Below are 15,213 nucleotides of genomic sequence, written 5' to 3' on the forward strand. Positions count from 1 at the left end.
CCTTCTTCACTGTTTCAACCCAGGTCCAATCCACCATGGGGCTCCAGGCAGGGCTCTGTGCCCAGGAGACAGGAGAACAGGGAGGAAAGACTGCACAGTTACAGCCAAAGTGAGAGTGAAAATGTGAAAACCACAGTGGGTGAAACATGGGCAGTCCACTCACAAGTTTCCACACTCAAGAGCCTGAAAAAACATACTTAGGGACACACCCAGCCCAGCAGGCCCCCAAAACTCAGCGCTCCCTGCAGGGAGCTAATGCTCTGCTCTGTGGCAAAGGTGAAGAGCCGCTCTTCTATATGAAGGCAACACAGCAATACAAAGCTACTTAATTTCTTCACCCACAAAATGGAGATAGTGACACATCGATTAGCACTCGATTAGCAGCACCTGTTACCATGACTGCCCTTGCTCCTGGCCCATCCTTGGGGACCACCCTCTTCTCCCTCCATGTCCTCACCTTCTGCTTAGTGTTGAGGGGCTGTGACTTTAATTTTTCATCCTTGCTCTTAGAAATTCTCAGGAACTGTTTGAGGTCTCCCTGAGGAAAAAGAAAAAGACTCTTGTCATGTCAGAACCCAGTCATTGTATCCAAAGCCTTAATTAAACCAAGCCAGGTGCTCACAGGGTACCTGCCTGGCAGATGGTGAGAAACCTTGACCTAAATGCCCACCTGAGCCTGGACCCACCCTCCCCTCGGGGGAAGTCCAGTAGGAATTAAAAAATACATAGGTGGCACCTCCTAGAAGCTGTTAGTCAAAAAGAGAGGCAGGTTGTATTGCCCTCAGAGGATCCCCCAGGCAGGCAGCTGTCAAAGCCCCTGCCCTCCAGAAAAAAACAGCACTCCTTACTGACTCCTGTTCCCAGGGGCTTATTATCTAACAGACTAGCAAACAGTGGGGAACACCAGCAGCAGAGTGTACACAAAGCACTCACGAACACTTCTGATGGGAAGATTAAGGATCACTCCTCCCCTTCCTGTCCCAGAGCTGGAGGGTTGGGAAAGCAGCCTTTTGAGGACCAGGGGTAAATAGGCTTAGGTGAGTCGGGAGATGAGAGCAAGGGGGCAGGTCTGGGCATGGGCTAACACTGGTGCCTCCCACGGGGATGTCGGGAAGGAAGGAAAGCAAGTTCTGATAAGCTTATTCTCAAGGGGTGATGAGCCCTGGGGAAAAAGAAAAGTAACAAACCACAGAAAACCAGAGTCAGGGAAGAAGATCTGGAAGGCACGCATGCCGTGTGCAGAGTGAGAGGCAGGAAGAACTTGGGACCAACCCCCAGACACAGGGCTGGCAGGGGGAGTGCTGGTCAAGGGAAGGCAGGTATCAGAGAGCTGGGGGTAGAGGGGAAAGGACAAGGGGGTGGGGGCTGGGTGCAGGAGGCTGAGCATCTCAAAGAGGCAAGAGCAGGCCTTGGCTGAGACCACATGAGATGAGGTTCCCTTGGCGCTCCCCCGCAACCCCCGATGGAACACTGCCCTCCTGAGACACCCAGGTCCCCGGCCAGTGGCGTACCAGGTCTACATACTCCAGCACCATGTAGTGGGGCTCAGCCTCCCGACACAGCCCCAGGAGCCGCACCACATTGGCATGGTTCAGCTTCCCGAACATCTCAAACTCTCTCCGGAAGTCCAGCTGCTGCTGCTCATCCCGACTCTGCAGGCTCTTCACAAGCACCAGGGTCTCTGCCACTCCCTCCTCCAGGCCCTGTGCCTTGGCCAGGAATACCTCGCCAAACTCACTTTTTCCTGTGGGCACAGATCTGAGTCAGCCAGCTGCCTGCACCCAAGCAGAGGAAGCCCCTGACTGGGGAAGGTGCCTCGCCTTTCTCGGCCACACAGTGGGGAGTCTTCGCTACTCCCCACCCGCCTGGACTGGGCAGTGGCCTCCTTCAGCTATGAGACCCTGAGCAACCCCCTCGCCCTCCCACTCTGGACTTCAAGTCCCCAACAGTAAAATAAAGGGGTGGGGTTAATATTCGGGGTTTTCCAAAGGATGGTTTGTACGAGAATTTTAGGTGGCTCATAATAAATATCTTAACAGTTATACGTTTAATGAACGCTCGGAAAAAATTTAACTGGCACAAATCCCTAATTTCTCACATTTTTTTCCCTAGGACAAAGCTAACTTTAGTTAAGTTTTGAAAAACAAGGAATCGATCTAAAGAAAAAAATCAAGTCAGTAACACACAGGACCCCTGACCGGTGTGGCTCGGTTGGTTGGGCACCATTCTGCAAAGTGAAAGGTCGCCAGTTCAATTCCCAGTCAGGGTACATGCCTGGGCTGTGGGTTTGGTCCCTGGTTGGAGAGCATACAAGAAACAATTTATTGATGTTTCTCTCTCACATTGATGTTTCTCTCCCTGTCTTTCTCCCTCCCTTCCCCTCTCTCTAAAAATAAATACATAAATAAGATCTTTAAAAAACACACATACACAAGAACAACAAAAGCTGTGGAGGTGGGACATGAATGATGAGCAATGGGGACACACTGGACCAGGTCTCCCCTGTGCTCCCCCATCTCTAAGGTTCTAGGTTTCAGGGACTCCAGAGCCACCAGCCGTGAGCTAGCCTCAAGCCAGGATCAGTGACCTGAATAGTTAAGCAGAGGAGTTGCAGCCAAGGCAACATACCCAGTGTGGTGATGGGCTGCAGACTGGCCCTCGGGAAGTGCATCTTATCACTGGTGCTGTGGCGTTTGTTGGTGGCTGCAGGGCCAGAGCCCAGGCTGGTCAAGGCCACTTCCTCTTGGATTTCTGCTGAGGGCTGCCCATTCTGCAAAGGCCCACCTGGGAAGCAGGGGTACAAGGGAACGTCAAGATGAGACCTGTCACTCAGGTTACCATGGAGACTTCAGTTTCCTCTCCTAACCCCCTACTTCTACCAACGGGTCCAACCCCAGTGTTTCACACAATTGGGCCAGCCCAACTGATGAACTGCTGATACAGCTGATGGTCATCTGAATCACTGGTTCCTGGGCCCCAGATACACCTAAGGGTTTTTCCTTCCATAGGCCTTCTATACGCAAAGCCCTAGGCAAGCACAAAGGGGAAGTCACAACAAGGGAGACCCAAGACCTGCCCTTAACACCTCAGCTTACAGGAAAGACTCAGAAATGACCCCAGGGAGCTCCCAGTTCGGAGGAGAAGGAGGGTGGGAGGAGGGAGCTCCTAGGGAGCTCCCAGACTGTCCTTGGGGGATCTCAAAGACTAACAGGGGACAGGCAAAGTGTGTACCAGAAACATGACTACATACTGTGATTAGCCACACAATACTGTGGCTTAGTGCCACAGGCGGAAGGCAGGGAAACATGGGAAGCTGGCACAAGAGGCTCCAATGAGGAAATCTTAAGCCAGGTGACTCAGAAGCCAAGGCCCTGGAAACTGGCCAACTTCAAGCTTCCAGTGGAGGTGGGGAAGCTCTGCCTTGGCCACAGCAGCAAGCCTCAGCCCTGCGGCCACCAGCTTCCCCCAGTGCTGCAACTCTGCCCACCATGTCCGCAAGAGGGCGCTCGGTACCTACATATGGCAGCACTTCCCTCCAAGGGCCCCCCCTCACCATTGAGGCACTCCATCTCTGGCTCCTCGCCCTCTGGCTGCTTCTGAAGCCGCTTGGCCTTGCAGCGCTTCTTGCAATAGAACATGAGACCCAGGACGGCAATGATGTAGGCCACAGCAGCGCCCACGGACAGTCCGATGGTCTGGATCATCTTGTACGGGGGAGGGCTGCCTGGGCCTTCTGACTCCTCCAGCACGGGCTTGTCTGAGACACACACAGAGGGGTCTGAGTGGGGGGTGCTGGAGCAAACCCAGCCCTACTTCTCCACCAGCCCCTCCATACCCCATACATATGGCAACCTCCCAGACACTTGAGGTCCTGGTCAAGAGGGGACACAGCTGACTCCCACCCCCACCATTTTGGTTTAAGTGCCTTCTGTATACAAGGGGCCGATGAGTACAGAGGTGAGAAAGAAGTCTAGCCCCACTGCTTCCTACCCCCAGCCCGTACCCACGACATAGAGGGGAGCCTCTGTGTGCTTGATGTTGCAGCTGTTGCCCGCAATGCAAGTATAGCGCCCCGAGTCCTCAGGGGCCACATCATGGATCACCAAGGAGCCGTTCTGGAAGATGTGCATCCTGCCAGGAGAGAAGCCACAGCACTGCCCACCTCGCCAGCTCCTGGGAGACCAGGGTACAGAAGAGGTGGGGTTGATGTGGGAAGAAGATGGCCCTACCTAGGTCCCAGCTTGGTGGGGTCCAGGATGCGGTCTTTGCCCTTCCACTGAATGAGTGGTTTGGGGTCCCCATGGGCCTCGCAGCGCAGCAGAGCTGTGTGGCCCTGGTACACGGTTGTGCGCTCTGGCTCTACCTTGAAGGTGATGAAAACTGGATGGGAAGAGCCCAGTGAGGGGCAGGGAGGAGTGAGCGATGGGGCTGGCAGGCTGCAGGCCGCCGCCACACAGGGCCTGCCAGCCCCGGCCCCAGGACCCTGCCACAGTCGCACCTGCCACAGTGAGCTGGACATGGGCACGGATCTGGCCCTGCAACCCATTGGAGGCGATGCAGGTGTAGTTGCCAGCATCATCGCGGGTCACCCTGGAGAAGTGCAAGGTCCCGGCGTTGTCTGTCACCCACTCTGGGAGGCTGCTCCCGTCTGCAAGGGCAACAAAGGGAAGTTATGGGACTGACCAGATTTACATGGGCAGCTGGCTGGCAATGCCCTCAGTCACTCATGTCTCCACAGAAACATGTCTAAACTCCTGACCACCCGCCAACAAGATCCAAACCCCTGAGCCAGAAAATGGAAATTCCCTGTTATTTACTCCTTCACTAACTGTTCAGTCTCACCTCACCACCCTGTATAACATTCTACTTCTGCCAAACTGCACTTCTGATTGGGAATCGAATTTGCCCTGTTCTCACCTCCCCGCCTATCACTCCCCACCCCTAGAATCCACTCCTGCTCTTTGCTACAGTCCCAGGCTTCGGGTCCACGGTGAGCCACGCAGCCCTCAGAAAGCCCCCCAGGGGGCTCAGCAGAGAGCCCTCTTCCTCCTCAAAGCCTCCGATCAAACTGTTCAGAAGAATGTAAAAATGGCCCAGCCCTTTAAAAAACAATTTGGCAATCCGTATCAAGGGTTGTAAAAATGTGCATACTCTCTTATACGTAATTATTCCATTTCTGGGAATCTTTCCCAAAGGAAATAAAGCCAAGTCCAGAAAAGACTTTGGCTTAAAGATGTTTATTGCAGTAATAAAAAGACAGAAAGAGAAAGACAGACAGAGAGGGAGAGAGGGAAGGAGGGAGGGAGGTGACCAGCTACCCAAATCTCCAACAATTAGGGAATATTTAAATAAATTATAGTGAACTCAATCACTGGAATACTGTCACAACCATCAAAGCCAATATTTATGTATAAAAACATGGAGTAATGCTGATACGCTAGGTAAAAAATATAACATTACGTAGTTATCTGCATCTTCTATTTTTATAGTAAGCGCGTCTTACTCACGTAAGCTTAATACATGAAAATGTACAATAAAATCGCTTTGTAAAAACAAAAAGTTATGCACAGAAAAAGAACAGGGCACAGACCCAGAGGTAATGGATGGTGGGATTATGCATTTTTTTCCTCCTGAAATTTTCTGAAGGAGCCCGAGTTACTTACGTGTCGGAAAGGAAGGCTACTTTGCAAAGGGACGAGGGAGGCACGACAGCGCTGTCCGGCCCAGTCCGGTCACTCGTCCTGCATCGTCTCATGTGCTGTCTGCACTACAGTCCAACCTCTTTTGTGCCCGCCTTGCTCCCTAAGTGGACTGTAAGTCTGCCCCATGTTTCTAGTCTGCAGTCCCCACAGTTCCGGGCACAGTCCTGAGCTCTCAGCTGGTCCTCAGACACGGCCACATCTGACCAGTGGACGGTCCTGCCTGCTCCCCTCCCCAAGCTCGCATGGTACTGACCTGCTCGTACCCACTTAATAGTGGGCTTCTCTCGGCCTGTGGCTGAGCAGGGCACCGTGGCCTCCTTGTCAAACTCCATGCACTGCTGTGGTCGGGGTGGTGGTGTGAACTTGAGCTTTTCTGTTTCAAGACAGGGAGGGCAGGTGGGTGGAAGAGGAGAGATTGAGACAGCTAGGCAGGCCAGGGCAGGCCTGAAGATCCCGGACCCTTCCCTTTACTCCCCTGCCCACCAAGCAAGGCCCTCTCCCAGGCACGCCAGCTCACCCAGCACTTGTACACGGGCTTGGGCCTCAACGCTGCCAGCCGGGGTGCTGCTCACGCAGCGGTACCATGTCCCATCATACACCTCCACGCTGTTGATGCGCAAGGTCCCATTCTTGGAAACCTCAAACCGAGAGTCCTGCAACACAGAAGAGGTCTTGGCCTGAACCCCCACCAACGCTGCCCTGGGGATAGCATCAGAACAGAGCACTACAGAGGGGAGCACAGAAGGGAAGAGCGGGCGCAGACCCGCCCCCTTCCTCCCCACCCCCAACAATGCTCACTCTCACCTCGGAGATGAGCATCTGGTTTCTGTACCAGGTGACTGTGGGTTTCGGCGTGGCCTGAGTCAGGCAGTGCAAGTAGCCTGGCTTGCCCTCCTCTAGCTGGCTGTCCTCAGGCTTCTTCAACCACGTGGGCACAGCTGGAGGACAGGGAGGAGACAGTCAAGGTGGATTACCATGTCTGCAAAACCAAAGGGTCCAGTACCAGGAAATTCTGTTTCCCATCAGGTCTTGAGCTCAGAGCCTGTCTGTTCCGGTGGTGACTGTTGCAATCACCCTCAGTGACAGCCGACATGCCACACCTTTTGAACTTGCCTTTGCTAACAGTCACACTAAATGCCCAAGGTATGTATTTCTACACCCATTTTACAACTAAGAAGACAGAGGTCCAGGACAGTAATGGTGATTTGCTAGAACATGACAGAGACAGAAACAAACTTGTCTGTATGACTCTAGAACCCCTGCTCTTTCTATTACACCGTAACCTCGGATCTGTGTTCTGTTCACTCATTCCCTGAGTGATCTCATCCAGTCCTCGGCCCTCAGTTCCATACGAGTGGATGATTCTCAAGCGGGTACTATGACTCCTGACCTCCCCCATGAACTTCAGACTTGCAGAGCCAACTGCCTATTAGCATCTTCAACTGGCCACCTGACAAGCATCTCAAACTTCAGATATGCAAGACAGAATTCCCCCTGAATTTGCTCATCCCAGTTCTCCCATCTCGGTAAATAGAGCCACGATCCAGCATTTGCAGAAGTCAAAAAACCTAGCCTTGACTTCTCTCCATATGTTCCCAACCCCATCACACTTACTCTATACAAACCCTATCAACTTAGCTCCAAAACAGATCCTAAATCTGACCACCTCTCAACTCTACCATCTCTGTTCCAGACCCTCCAACCCCTCCCCTAGACCAACACGGTCATCTCCTAACTGGTCTCCCTGTTTAGACTCTTGCCCCTAATACTCGTCTTCACACGACAGCCAGAGTGATCTTTTGAAAACATCACTCTCCAACTCAAAACTCTGCAAGGACTTCCCGTCCTCTACCTTGTTGTGAGAGACTGCAAAGATGCTTGTAAACAGCTTCCCCATCCCTTTGGTCTCTTTGTAACGTGATGTTGCCACTTCCGTGCAGTCTGCTTCCCTGCTGCCTGGAACCTGGGTGGCTTGCCTTGTCCAACAGTGGAAATGACTCTTTGCAATTCTAAGCCAACACTTGAGAAGCCCTGTAGCTTCTGAACCCAGCATCCCCAAGAGGAAGCCTGCTGGAGTGGCTACAAGGAAGAGAACCAAGATGCCCTGCACGATGCCAACTGTCAGACACGTGAAAGGCCTTTGGGAGGAGCCGTCACCAGCTGCCCTATCAGCTGAATGTTCTCATGAGCCCAGCCAACAGCCCACGGGGCGGGCTTCCAGTGGAACTTGACCACAGCATCCGAAGTGAAACTACTGTTTGAAGCCACTTGTCAGGGCGTCATTTGTTTGCAGCAACAGATAACTGAGAAGCATGGCACCCTTACGGCCCCACATGGTCTAGTCTCCATCTCTCCACCTCAGCCACTCACCACCACTTACTCAGCTCAAGCCACACAGGCTACTGCTGTCCCCGCAACACACGAGCCGTGTCTCAGAGCCTATCCACGTGGCTCCCTCCTTAATTTAAGTATCAGCTCAAATGCCACCCTCTGGAGTTTTCTCTAAACTACCCCTGGCCCTCATGTCTCTGCCACTTATCCTATTTTCCTTCATGGCCCGACTGCCACCTAAAATTATACGAGTCCGTTTAACTGTTTTTCTTGTTTGCTTTGTCAACCCTACTAGACTAGGAGCCCCACAAGGAGAGGGGCTTTGTCTGCTCCCTCCGTTGCTGCATTCCTGGGACTGGGAACGGTGCCTAGCACAATGAATGCACTCCATAAATCTGTTGACGGAATGCAGTCACAGCGCTCCCTCCTCCCTGCTCTGGCGCCCACCCCTCCACACCTCAGCCGGGCCTGCGTGCCTCATGCGCTCTCCAGCTTCACGGCCTCCTTCTCGGGGCGCAGGGCTGGGCACAAGGCACAGCTCGGGCAGAGCCCCTCGAACGACTGATGCAAGCCAGCCTCTGCACCTCGCACACGCGTACGCATCACCTGGAGCACTTGTCCCACACTCTCCGCCTGGCCCTGGACCCCACCCTGGAGAGCCTGGGTCAGGAGATCTGGAGTGGTGGCCCGGATTCGGCATGTTTAAAAGTGCCCCCAAAGGAAAAGTGACCCACAGACCCAGACCGGAGAAAGGCTGCCTGCAGCCACGCACACGTGTCTGTAGGCCGCCGGGAAGGTGAGCGCACCGTGTGCTACACACGGGACCCGTGTGCGGCGGCCTCCCCGGCATCAGGCTCCTGAGCACGGGGGAGCGGGTCTGCGAGGCTTCAGCATCTCTGATGGGACTGGTGCTGTCACGACTTCAAATTTACGAAGCCTCTGCACGTTCAAAATCTTTTTGAGTTTTTGGAATTTAAACACTTAAAAGGATGTCCAGATAAGTGGAGGAAGGAGGTGTGCACGTGTATGTGTGTGTTTAAGGGTTTGTCTTGTGTGTCTTTTCGTACTATCATAAAGCTTTGGAAGAGGCGCAGCATAAAGGAAAAAGTAAGTAAGTAAACCGCTGTGCCTACAGCAAGGCTACATAGGTCACTATCACATGCACCATCAGTCTCTTCACTGAAACGTTCAGTGCTTTCCCCCATCCGTAGTTCGCAAATAGTGTGTTCACTGTAGAAATTTAGAAAGTATAACAATAGATAAAATAATATCAAAAGTTTGTTCAACACCACCTTTCCAAAAAATTTCTTCTTAAAAAATCGAATTCACTCATCTTTCAGACTACCCTATGGCGCAGGCGAGTTAGTGGCCCCATTTCATGAGGAAGCGGGGCCCCAGAAAGGTGGGCGACTTGCTACTCACGGCCCCTCCGTGCTCCAGACAGAGTGGGACCTGGGTCTCCAGGCTCCACTCCGCTGCCGTCCTCTGAAGCCAGGGGAGCTGTCACCTAAGCCCCATGCCTGGCTCCAGTATAACCCACCAGCTGAAGGGTTTGCAGCCCGCAGGGAGCAGAGCTGAGACGGCCCTGGAGTGGGCACCGAGGAAGCCTCACAGCCTGAGACCCGGGCTCCCCTCCACCTCCAGGGCCAGGGTGCTTACTGGCCACGGTGATGTTGACATCCTGCCGCCGCTGACCAGCCAGGTTGGCCGCGTGGCAGGTGTAGACACCAGCATCACTCTCGGCAGTACTGGCGAACACCAGCTCGTGGCCCTTTTGGTAGACTCTGCCGTGGGTGGGCAGCCGGACTCCGGCACGCTCCCACCACATGCTGGGCTCCGGCAGGCCCTGGGGGCGCGGGCAGGCCACACGCTCCTCGCTGCCGACTGTGAACACCCGGGGCTCAAATGGCAGCATGTCGTCAATCTCTGTGGGGACATGAGCGGGAGGGAGATAGCCAATTACTGTGGGTCACATTCTTCCATCATAAGCTTTGCCCCTTTTCCGCACAAACTCCCACCATAACCCTCAGCATCTTCTCTTCCTACCCCAGCACCCTCGTCCTCCCTCTGTTCCAAGCTGCTTGAGTGGGAATAAGAACCTAAATCTCTACACGCCAACGATGTCGTAGGCAGCCCCCACCTCAATACCCCAGGCCCCAGAACCCACCTGCCAGGTGAAGCGTAGCCTCCAGGACAACGGGCGGGCCCCTCTGGCCCTGGCCTATGCAACGATAGACGCCAGCACTGCGCGGCCGCACCTGGGTCAGCAGCAGAGATCCGTTGGCAAACACGGTGGCTCGGCGGAGGTGGAGGGGGCTGCAGTGGGGCGGACAAAGTGCTCGTTGAAAGAAGTGGCCCTCGGGCCTCGTGTGGGAAGGGACCTGATGGGACCCCACCTCACCAAGGTCGGAGACATAGGAAGGTATCGGCCAGGAACAAGGCAGAGAGGAGGGAGCCGACACGCCATGTTCGTGTGCGTGTTCACGTGTCCACTCATTCATGTGCATGCGCAGGTGTGCCTTCGACTACAAGAGACTCAGGTTTTGGAGGGGCAAGGGGAGCAGCAGTGTTTGAATGAGACAGCAAGGAGTGGACAGTGTGGGGCTGTAGAGACGGAGGGGCCGCCTTCCTGCGGGGTCAGGATAAGGCTGCTGGTAAGGCACCCGGCTCCGGGGGTCAGAAGTCCCTCAGCCACGCCGGACGAAACACCGATGACATCCTCGGGGCTGAGGCCCGGGGAGCCACAGCCCCAAGGACCACGGCCACACCTGGCACCACACAGGTGCCTTCTGCTTTCACAGGGCCTGGGCGAGGACAGAAGTCCCTACAGAGGAGCTGGCACCTTCTAGAAGTGCTCACTTTCTCCAAAACACATGCATGTGTGTGCTGGGTATATGTGCGTACGTAAGGTGTCTTTGTCATGCTATCCGGCCTGTGATCACCCAGGTCCCTGTGTCCCTCCATCCCTGGGTCCTACCCCTCCATGTTCGAAAACACACATGGGCAGGAGGTAATGGGGGAAAGAAGCAGAGCCACTGCTAGCTCATACAATGCCCAAACTAGAAAATTATGTCCATCCTGGAGACTTCCCTTTGCTGGACTCATTTAGTAACAACAGGACACTGTACTGCCATCTGCTGGAAATCTGAAGTAATACATATACAGGTCTATGATGTCTGTGATTATGACTGGCCTTCCCCTTCAGAGCAGCACACTGTACAATAGTCGACCTGTGCCACCATTCTTGAAGGGCCCTGCCAGATGCCTTACCGGCTGCGGTTAGTGATGGGAGTCTCATCTTCAAAGACCCACTGCAGGCTCGGGGGTGGCTGGGCTGAGAACTGACAGTGAAACATTGCCTCCTCGTTTCTCGCCACTATCACATCCTGGGGCGCCAGCACCACCCTGGCAAAGCTCTCATCTTGGGAGGCAGAAGCACAGGCATGTGAATACACAGAGCGAGGAGGACTCTCCCACCCCTGCCCTACCATCCCCACGCCAGGCTTACCGGCAATGCTCAGGGTAAAGTTCTGACTGCTACAGGTCTGGCCAAAAGCATTGTGGGCACAGCAGGAGTAGACGCCACTATGCTCAGGGCTGGCTGGCCGGAGGGTGAGGTTCCGCTCCTTGCTGCTGACCGTGTGGTTGCTCTGACCCTCAGAGAGGGGGCTCCCATCTCGGAACCACTGATAGGTTGGCCTGTGGAGAGAGGGGGTCAGCAACGGGGAGGCAGGGGCACTGAGGTGGCCAGTGTTGGGGTACAGAATCAGCAAAGGGTCAGGGCTAGGGCCCTCAGTTTACAAATGGGTAGACATAAAGGCCTGGGATGGGGAAGTGACTTGCACAAGCACACACAGCAATTCAGGGGCAGAATCAGGCTGAGATTCCAGATCTCCCAGCTCCCAGAATCCAGGATCCAGGATCACTCGCAGCACAACATGCCCTTCAGGTCACCGGGGCTAGTGTGGAGCAGCACCAGGGCAGGGTTGTTGCAGAATGAAGTAGAATGCAGCTGAATAGAGCCCAGGATTTGGGGAAACACTGCCACCTGTCCAGAACAACGCTCTCCATCCCCATCCTCTAAGTCGGCTCCTTACCGAGGGTGCCCATCAATGTGACATCGCAGAGTGACCTGTGCCTGTGGCTGGATCTCGGCTTCCGAGGCTGGATGCTTCAGGACCACAGGACCAGTCTCAAGCCCTGTAGCAGAAGCCACGGTTGCACAGTGAGGAGCAGAGCACAGCATGTGTGGGAGGGCAGAGGGGAAGGACAAGCAGGAAACATGGAACCTAGAGGCTCCAGACCAAAAGACAGGGCAGGGAAGCCCTGTGGGGCTAAGGCTGGGGCTACGGCTGGACCATCAGAGACTGAGTGCCTGCTCGGTCCCTGGCAGGCCAAGCCTGACGCTTGGCCACGCTGCCTCACTGCTGTTGCTATCTGCAGAAGCATCCAGCAGATAAATGGCCCAAACCTTGAAGGTGAAAAAATGTGAAAAAACTAAAACTTTTAATTTCCTCTTATCACACAGCAGAAAGAGCAACCACACTGCGTTTGACATGCCCCATTCAACCAGAAATGGGAGAAGCTGAGAGAAAGGAGGGTCCCGCAGGCTCAGGAGTTGAGGGTCTGGTGGGGGGGGGGGGGGACACGCCGAGCTCCAGCTCTCACATTTGATGTTGAAGGAGGCGTTGGCACTGCGGGCCTCCTCTCCAGTAGCCTCATCCCGAGCCACGCACTGAAAGGCTCCCGAGTCCTGCAGCCGGTCCACAGCCGCGAAGCTCAGACTGCTGCCCTGAGCAAAACGCCGCTCGGTGTCCTGGACAGGGGCCCCATCCAGCAGCCAGTACACATGCACGGAGCCTGATGCCTCGACCTCACAGCGGAGCAGTGCCCGGCGCCCCTGCAGAGCATCCTGGGAGGACGGCTCCTTGATGAAGACGATGGCTGCCTGGGCACCTGCAGATGGGGACACGGGACAGATAGGGTCAAGGGGAGTTGCTGTGGTTACAGGTTACTGATTGCCCTGTGCGCGGGGAAAAGGGGCTGTGTACACAGAAGACACCCAGTAAGTGCAAGGGAGAAGGCTCCCGAAACTGACAATGCCAAGTGTCAATGAACTTTTACATGGTGCTGAGCGCCACATGCGCCAGCCTGAAAAGGGACACGAGGCGATTATGTAGGTTATGGCAAAATTCATGACAAATGAATGGTGTGAGCACGGAACAGGAAGCCCAAAGGTTGGGGTGGGGGGTTGCTGGTGGCACACAGAAGACCGTCTAGAGGAAGCAGGCCTTGAACTGGCAGGACCAGATCACAGGAGGTCTTGGTGCTGGGCTGGAAAGCAGCAACCCTCCCCACCACCTTCAGAATCCAGGATGCAGAGCAAAGTTAAAACTAAATCATAATCCAAAGAGCATCTTTCAAGAATTACTGGCACTCGCACACCCAGAGGGTCTGCGGGTCGGGGAAGGTAATTTGAAGCCTGACACTACAAACTCTGCAGCCCAGTGTCTCCCAGGGGCTTCTTCGGGAGAATCCGCCCCACTACTGGGGAAGCCAGTACATTCTCTAGAACCAGGGCTATTCCCAAAGACAGCCAGGGCCAACCCCACATTCCCACTCCCCACCCCTAGGAAGCCACGCGTGGCCAAGGCTGGCTTTTCTGTGCTAAGTGGAGAGGTGAGCCAAGTGGCTGCAGGTTTTCACCAGAATCTATTCCCCCTCCTGCATGGCTGCAGTTCAACTCGGGCCAGGGGGCCCCTCAGAGAAGGGGAACCCTGCAACCAAAGGTGGAACCACAGCCAGGGAGAACAAAGGGAAGAGTGAGAAGCCTGTGCTGAGTAGCAGATGGGCCGAGGAGGCGGAGGGCAGGGCTGGGCAGGTGGCATGGTTACGGGAGCAGGAACAACACACTGGGCTTTGTTCCTGGCCCACGTGAGTACCATGCAGAGGCCCAAAGCTGCTGGGCCTGGAAGACCAGCCAGGAGTGGGTGACAGCACAGAAGGGGACGTGCCACTCCCCCTCCCGGAAGAAGAAAACGAATACCTGGGTCTGCTACATGAAACAGCAGGCTCTGCCTCTGGCCAGAGCGGGTCCGACAAGGGCCCGAATAAACAGGCTAACAGGTCTTGCCCATTCCCTCCCAAAACACTGGAAGCCGATCTCAGAATCCCACAGGCCTGGGTCCAGATGAGGGGCTGCTGCTGGTGGTGGTCCTTCTCCCAACATTCTCCGAGGGGCCAGCCCACAGGATACATGGAGCTGGAAACAGCTCAGAGCACCCCGCCACTCTCAGGGGGTGCTGTGGGTTCTCTTGATGGGACAATTCTCCACCATGCTGGGCCGTCTCGCCCACTGTGAAAGTTAAAAATTGGTCCCCTGGGCAGTGCTAAGCACCCGTAGTTGCCCTGACAACCTAACACGCCCACTCACTTCCAAACACCTCATCATAGTGGGCCATAGGCAACATGGTACAATCCCTTTGTAGTGCACACAGGTAAACTGAGGTTGAGAGATGAAGGCGTTTGCTCACGATAAAACAGATAATTTGTGGCAGAGCCAGAACCACGACCAGGGCCCCACGCTTTTCCCAGCCCCGCCCAGGAACTCAAAACCAACCCTGGAAGTATCTGATCCCAGCACTAGCAGCCAGGTACAGCAGCCGTCTCTCTCGGACAATGCCTGACACACAAAGGCGCTTGGCTGACTACTGGCTGACCCGAGGTGACCTCTAAGGAAGTGTGGGACCAGAGGCATCTGGAACCATTCCCCGCCACCTCTCAGGACACACATAGCAACCTCAAGCCAAGGCCCCAGGGGGTCTCTTCAAATGTGACTCCCCAAAATGGGACCCTAAACCCAGCACTCCAGGAGGCCCATCAAAGGCCAGAGAGATTACCTGCCTGGAAGGACAGACGCCGCCCCCACCCCTCACCCCTGCATCCCCACCAGACCCGGTGTGGAGCCAGGAGCCCCACTCACATAGAGGAGCAGAGGAACTGGGGAGCATTAGGGACTCCCGCAGGCCGGGCTCCAGCCCCCACCCTACCGCATCGGGCGTGTCCACCTTGCAGGGAACTGCCTCACACGGGGCTGCCCAGGTAAACAGCAGCTACTGTTACCATAACCACGGCCGCTCTTCCTGCCCGAAGACTCACATTTTAAGAACATTAGAAAGCT

At 55.0% G+C, this 15,213-nt stretch overlaps 1 protein-coding gene across 1 annotated transcript in view; it reads right to left on the bottom strand.

The window, feature by feature from the left end:
• PTK7 (protein tyrosine kinase 7 (inactive)) overlaps window positions 1–15,213 on the bottom strand; it is a 63,427-nt gene that overhangs the window by 13,081 nt on the left and 35,133 nt on the right. The window contains exons 2-17 of the mRNA XM_037154375.2: window positions 12,702–12,989; window positions 12,131–12,233; window positions 11,542–11,732; window positions 11,304–11,454; window positions 10,201–10,349; window positions 9,693–9,959; window positions 6,507–6,640; window positions 6,220–6,355; window positions 5,956–6,075; window positions 4,499–4,648; window positions 4,230–4,380; window positions 4,004–4,131; window positions 3,554–3,757; window positions 2,629–2,784; window positions 1,512–1,744; window positions 458–538 (exon numbers count right to left, since the gene is read on the bottom strand). Coding sequence (XP_037010270.2) covers window positions 458–538; window positions 1,512–1,744; window positions 2,629–2,784; window positions 3,554–3,757; window positions 4,004–4,131; window positions 4,230–4,380; window positions 4,499–4,648; window positions 5,956–6,075; window positions 6,220–6,355; window positions 6,507–6,640; window positions 9,693–9,959; window positions 10,201–10,349; window positions 11,304–11,454; window positions 11,542–11,732; window positions 12,131–12,233; window positions 12,702–12,989 — 2,642 coding nt within the window. The remainder of the gene's footprint in view (window positions 1–457; window positions 539–1,511; window positions 1,745–2,628; window positions 2,785–3,553; window positions 3,758–4,003; window positions 4,132–4,229; window positions 4,381–4,498; window positions 4,649–5,955; window positions 6,076–6,219; window positions 6,356–6,506; window positions 6,641–9,692; window positions 9,960–10,200; window positions 10,350–11,303; window positions 11,455–11,541; window positions 11,733–12,130; window positions 12,234–12,701; window positions 12,990–15,213) is intronic.

Source organism: Artibeus jamaicensis, unplaced genomic scaffold, assembly GCF_021234435.1.
Source record: "Artibeus jamaicensis isolate MK-2021 breed Jamaican fruit bat unplaced genomic scaffold, CSHL_Jam_final contig_484, whole genome shotgun sequence".
NCBI lineage: Eukaryota > Metazoa > Chordata > Mammalia > Chiroptera > Phyllostomidae > Artibeus > Artibeus jamaicensis.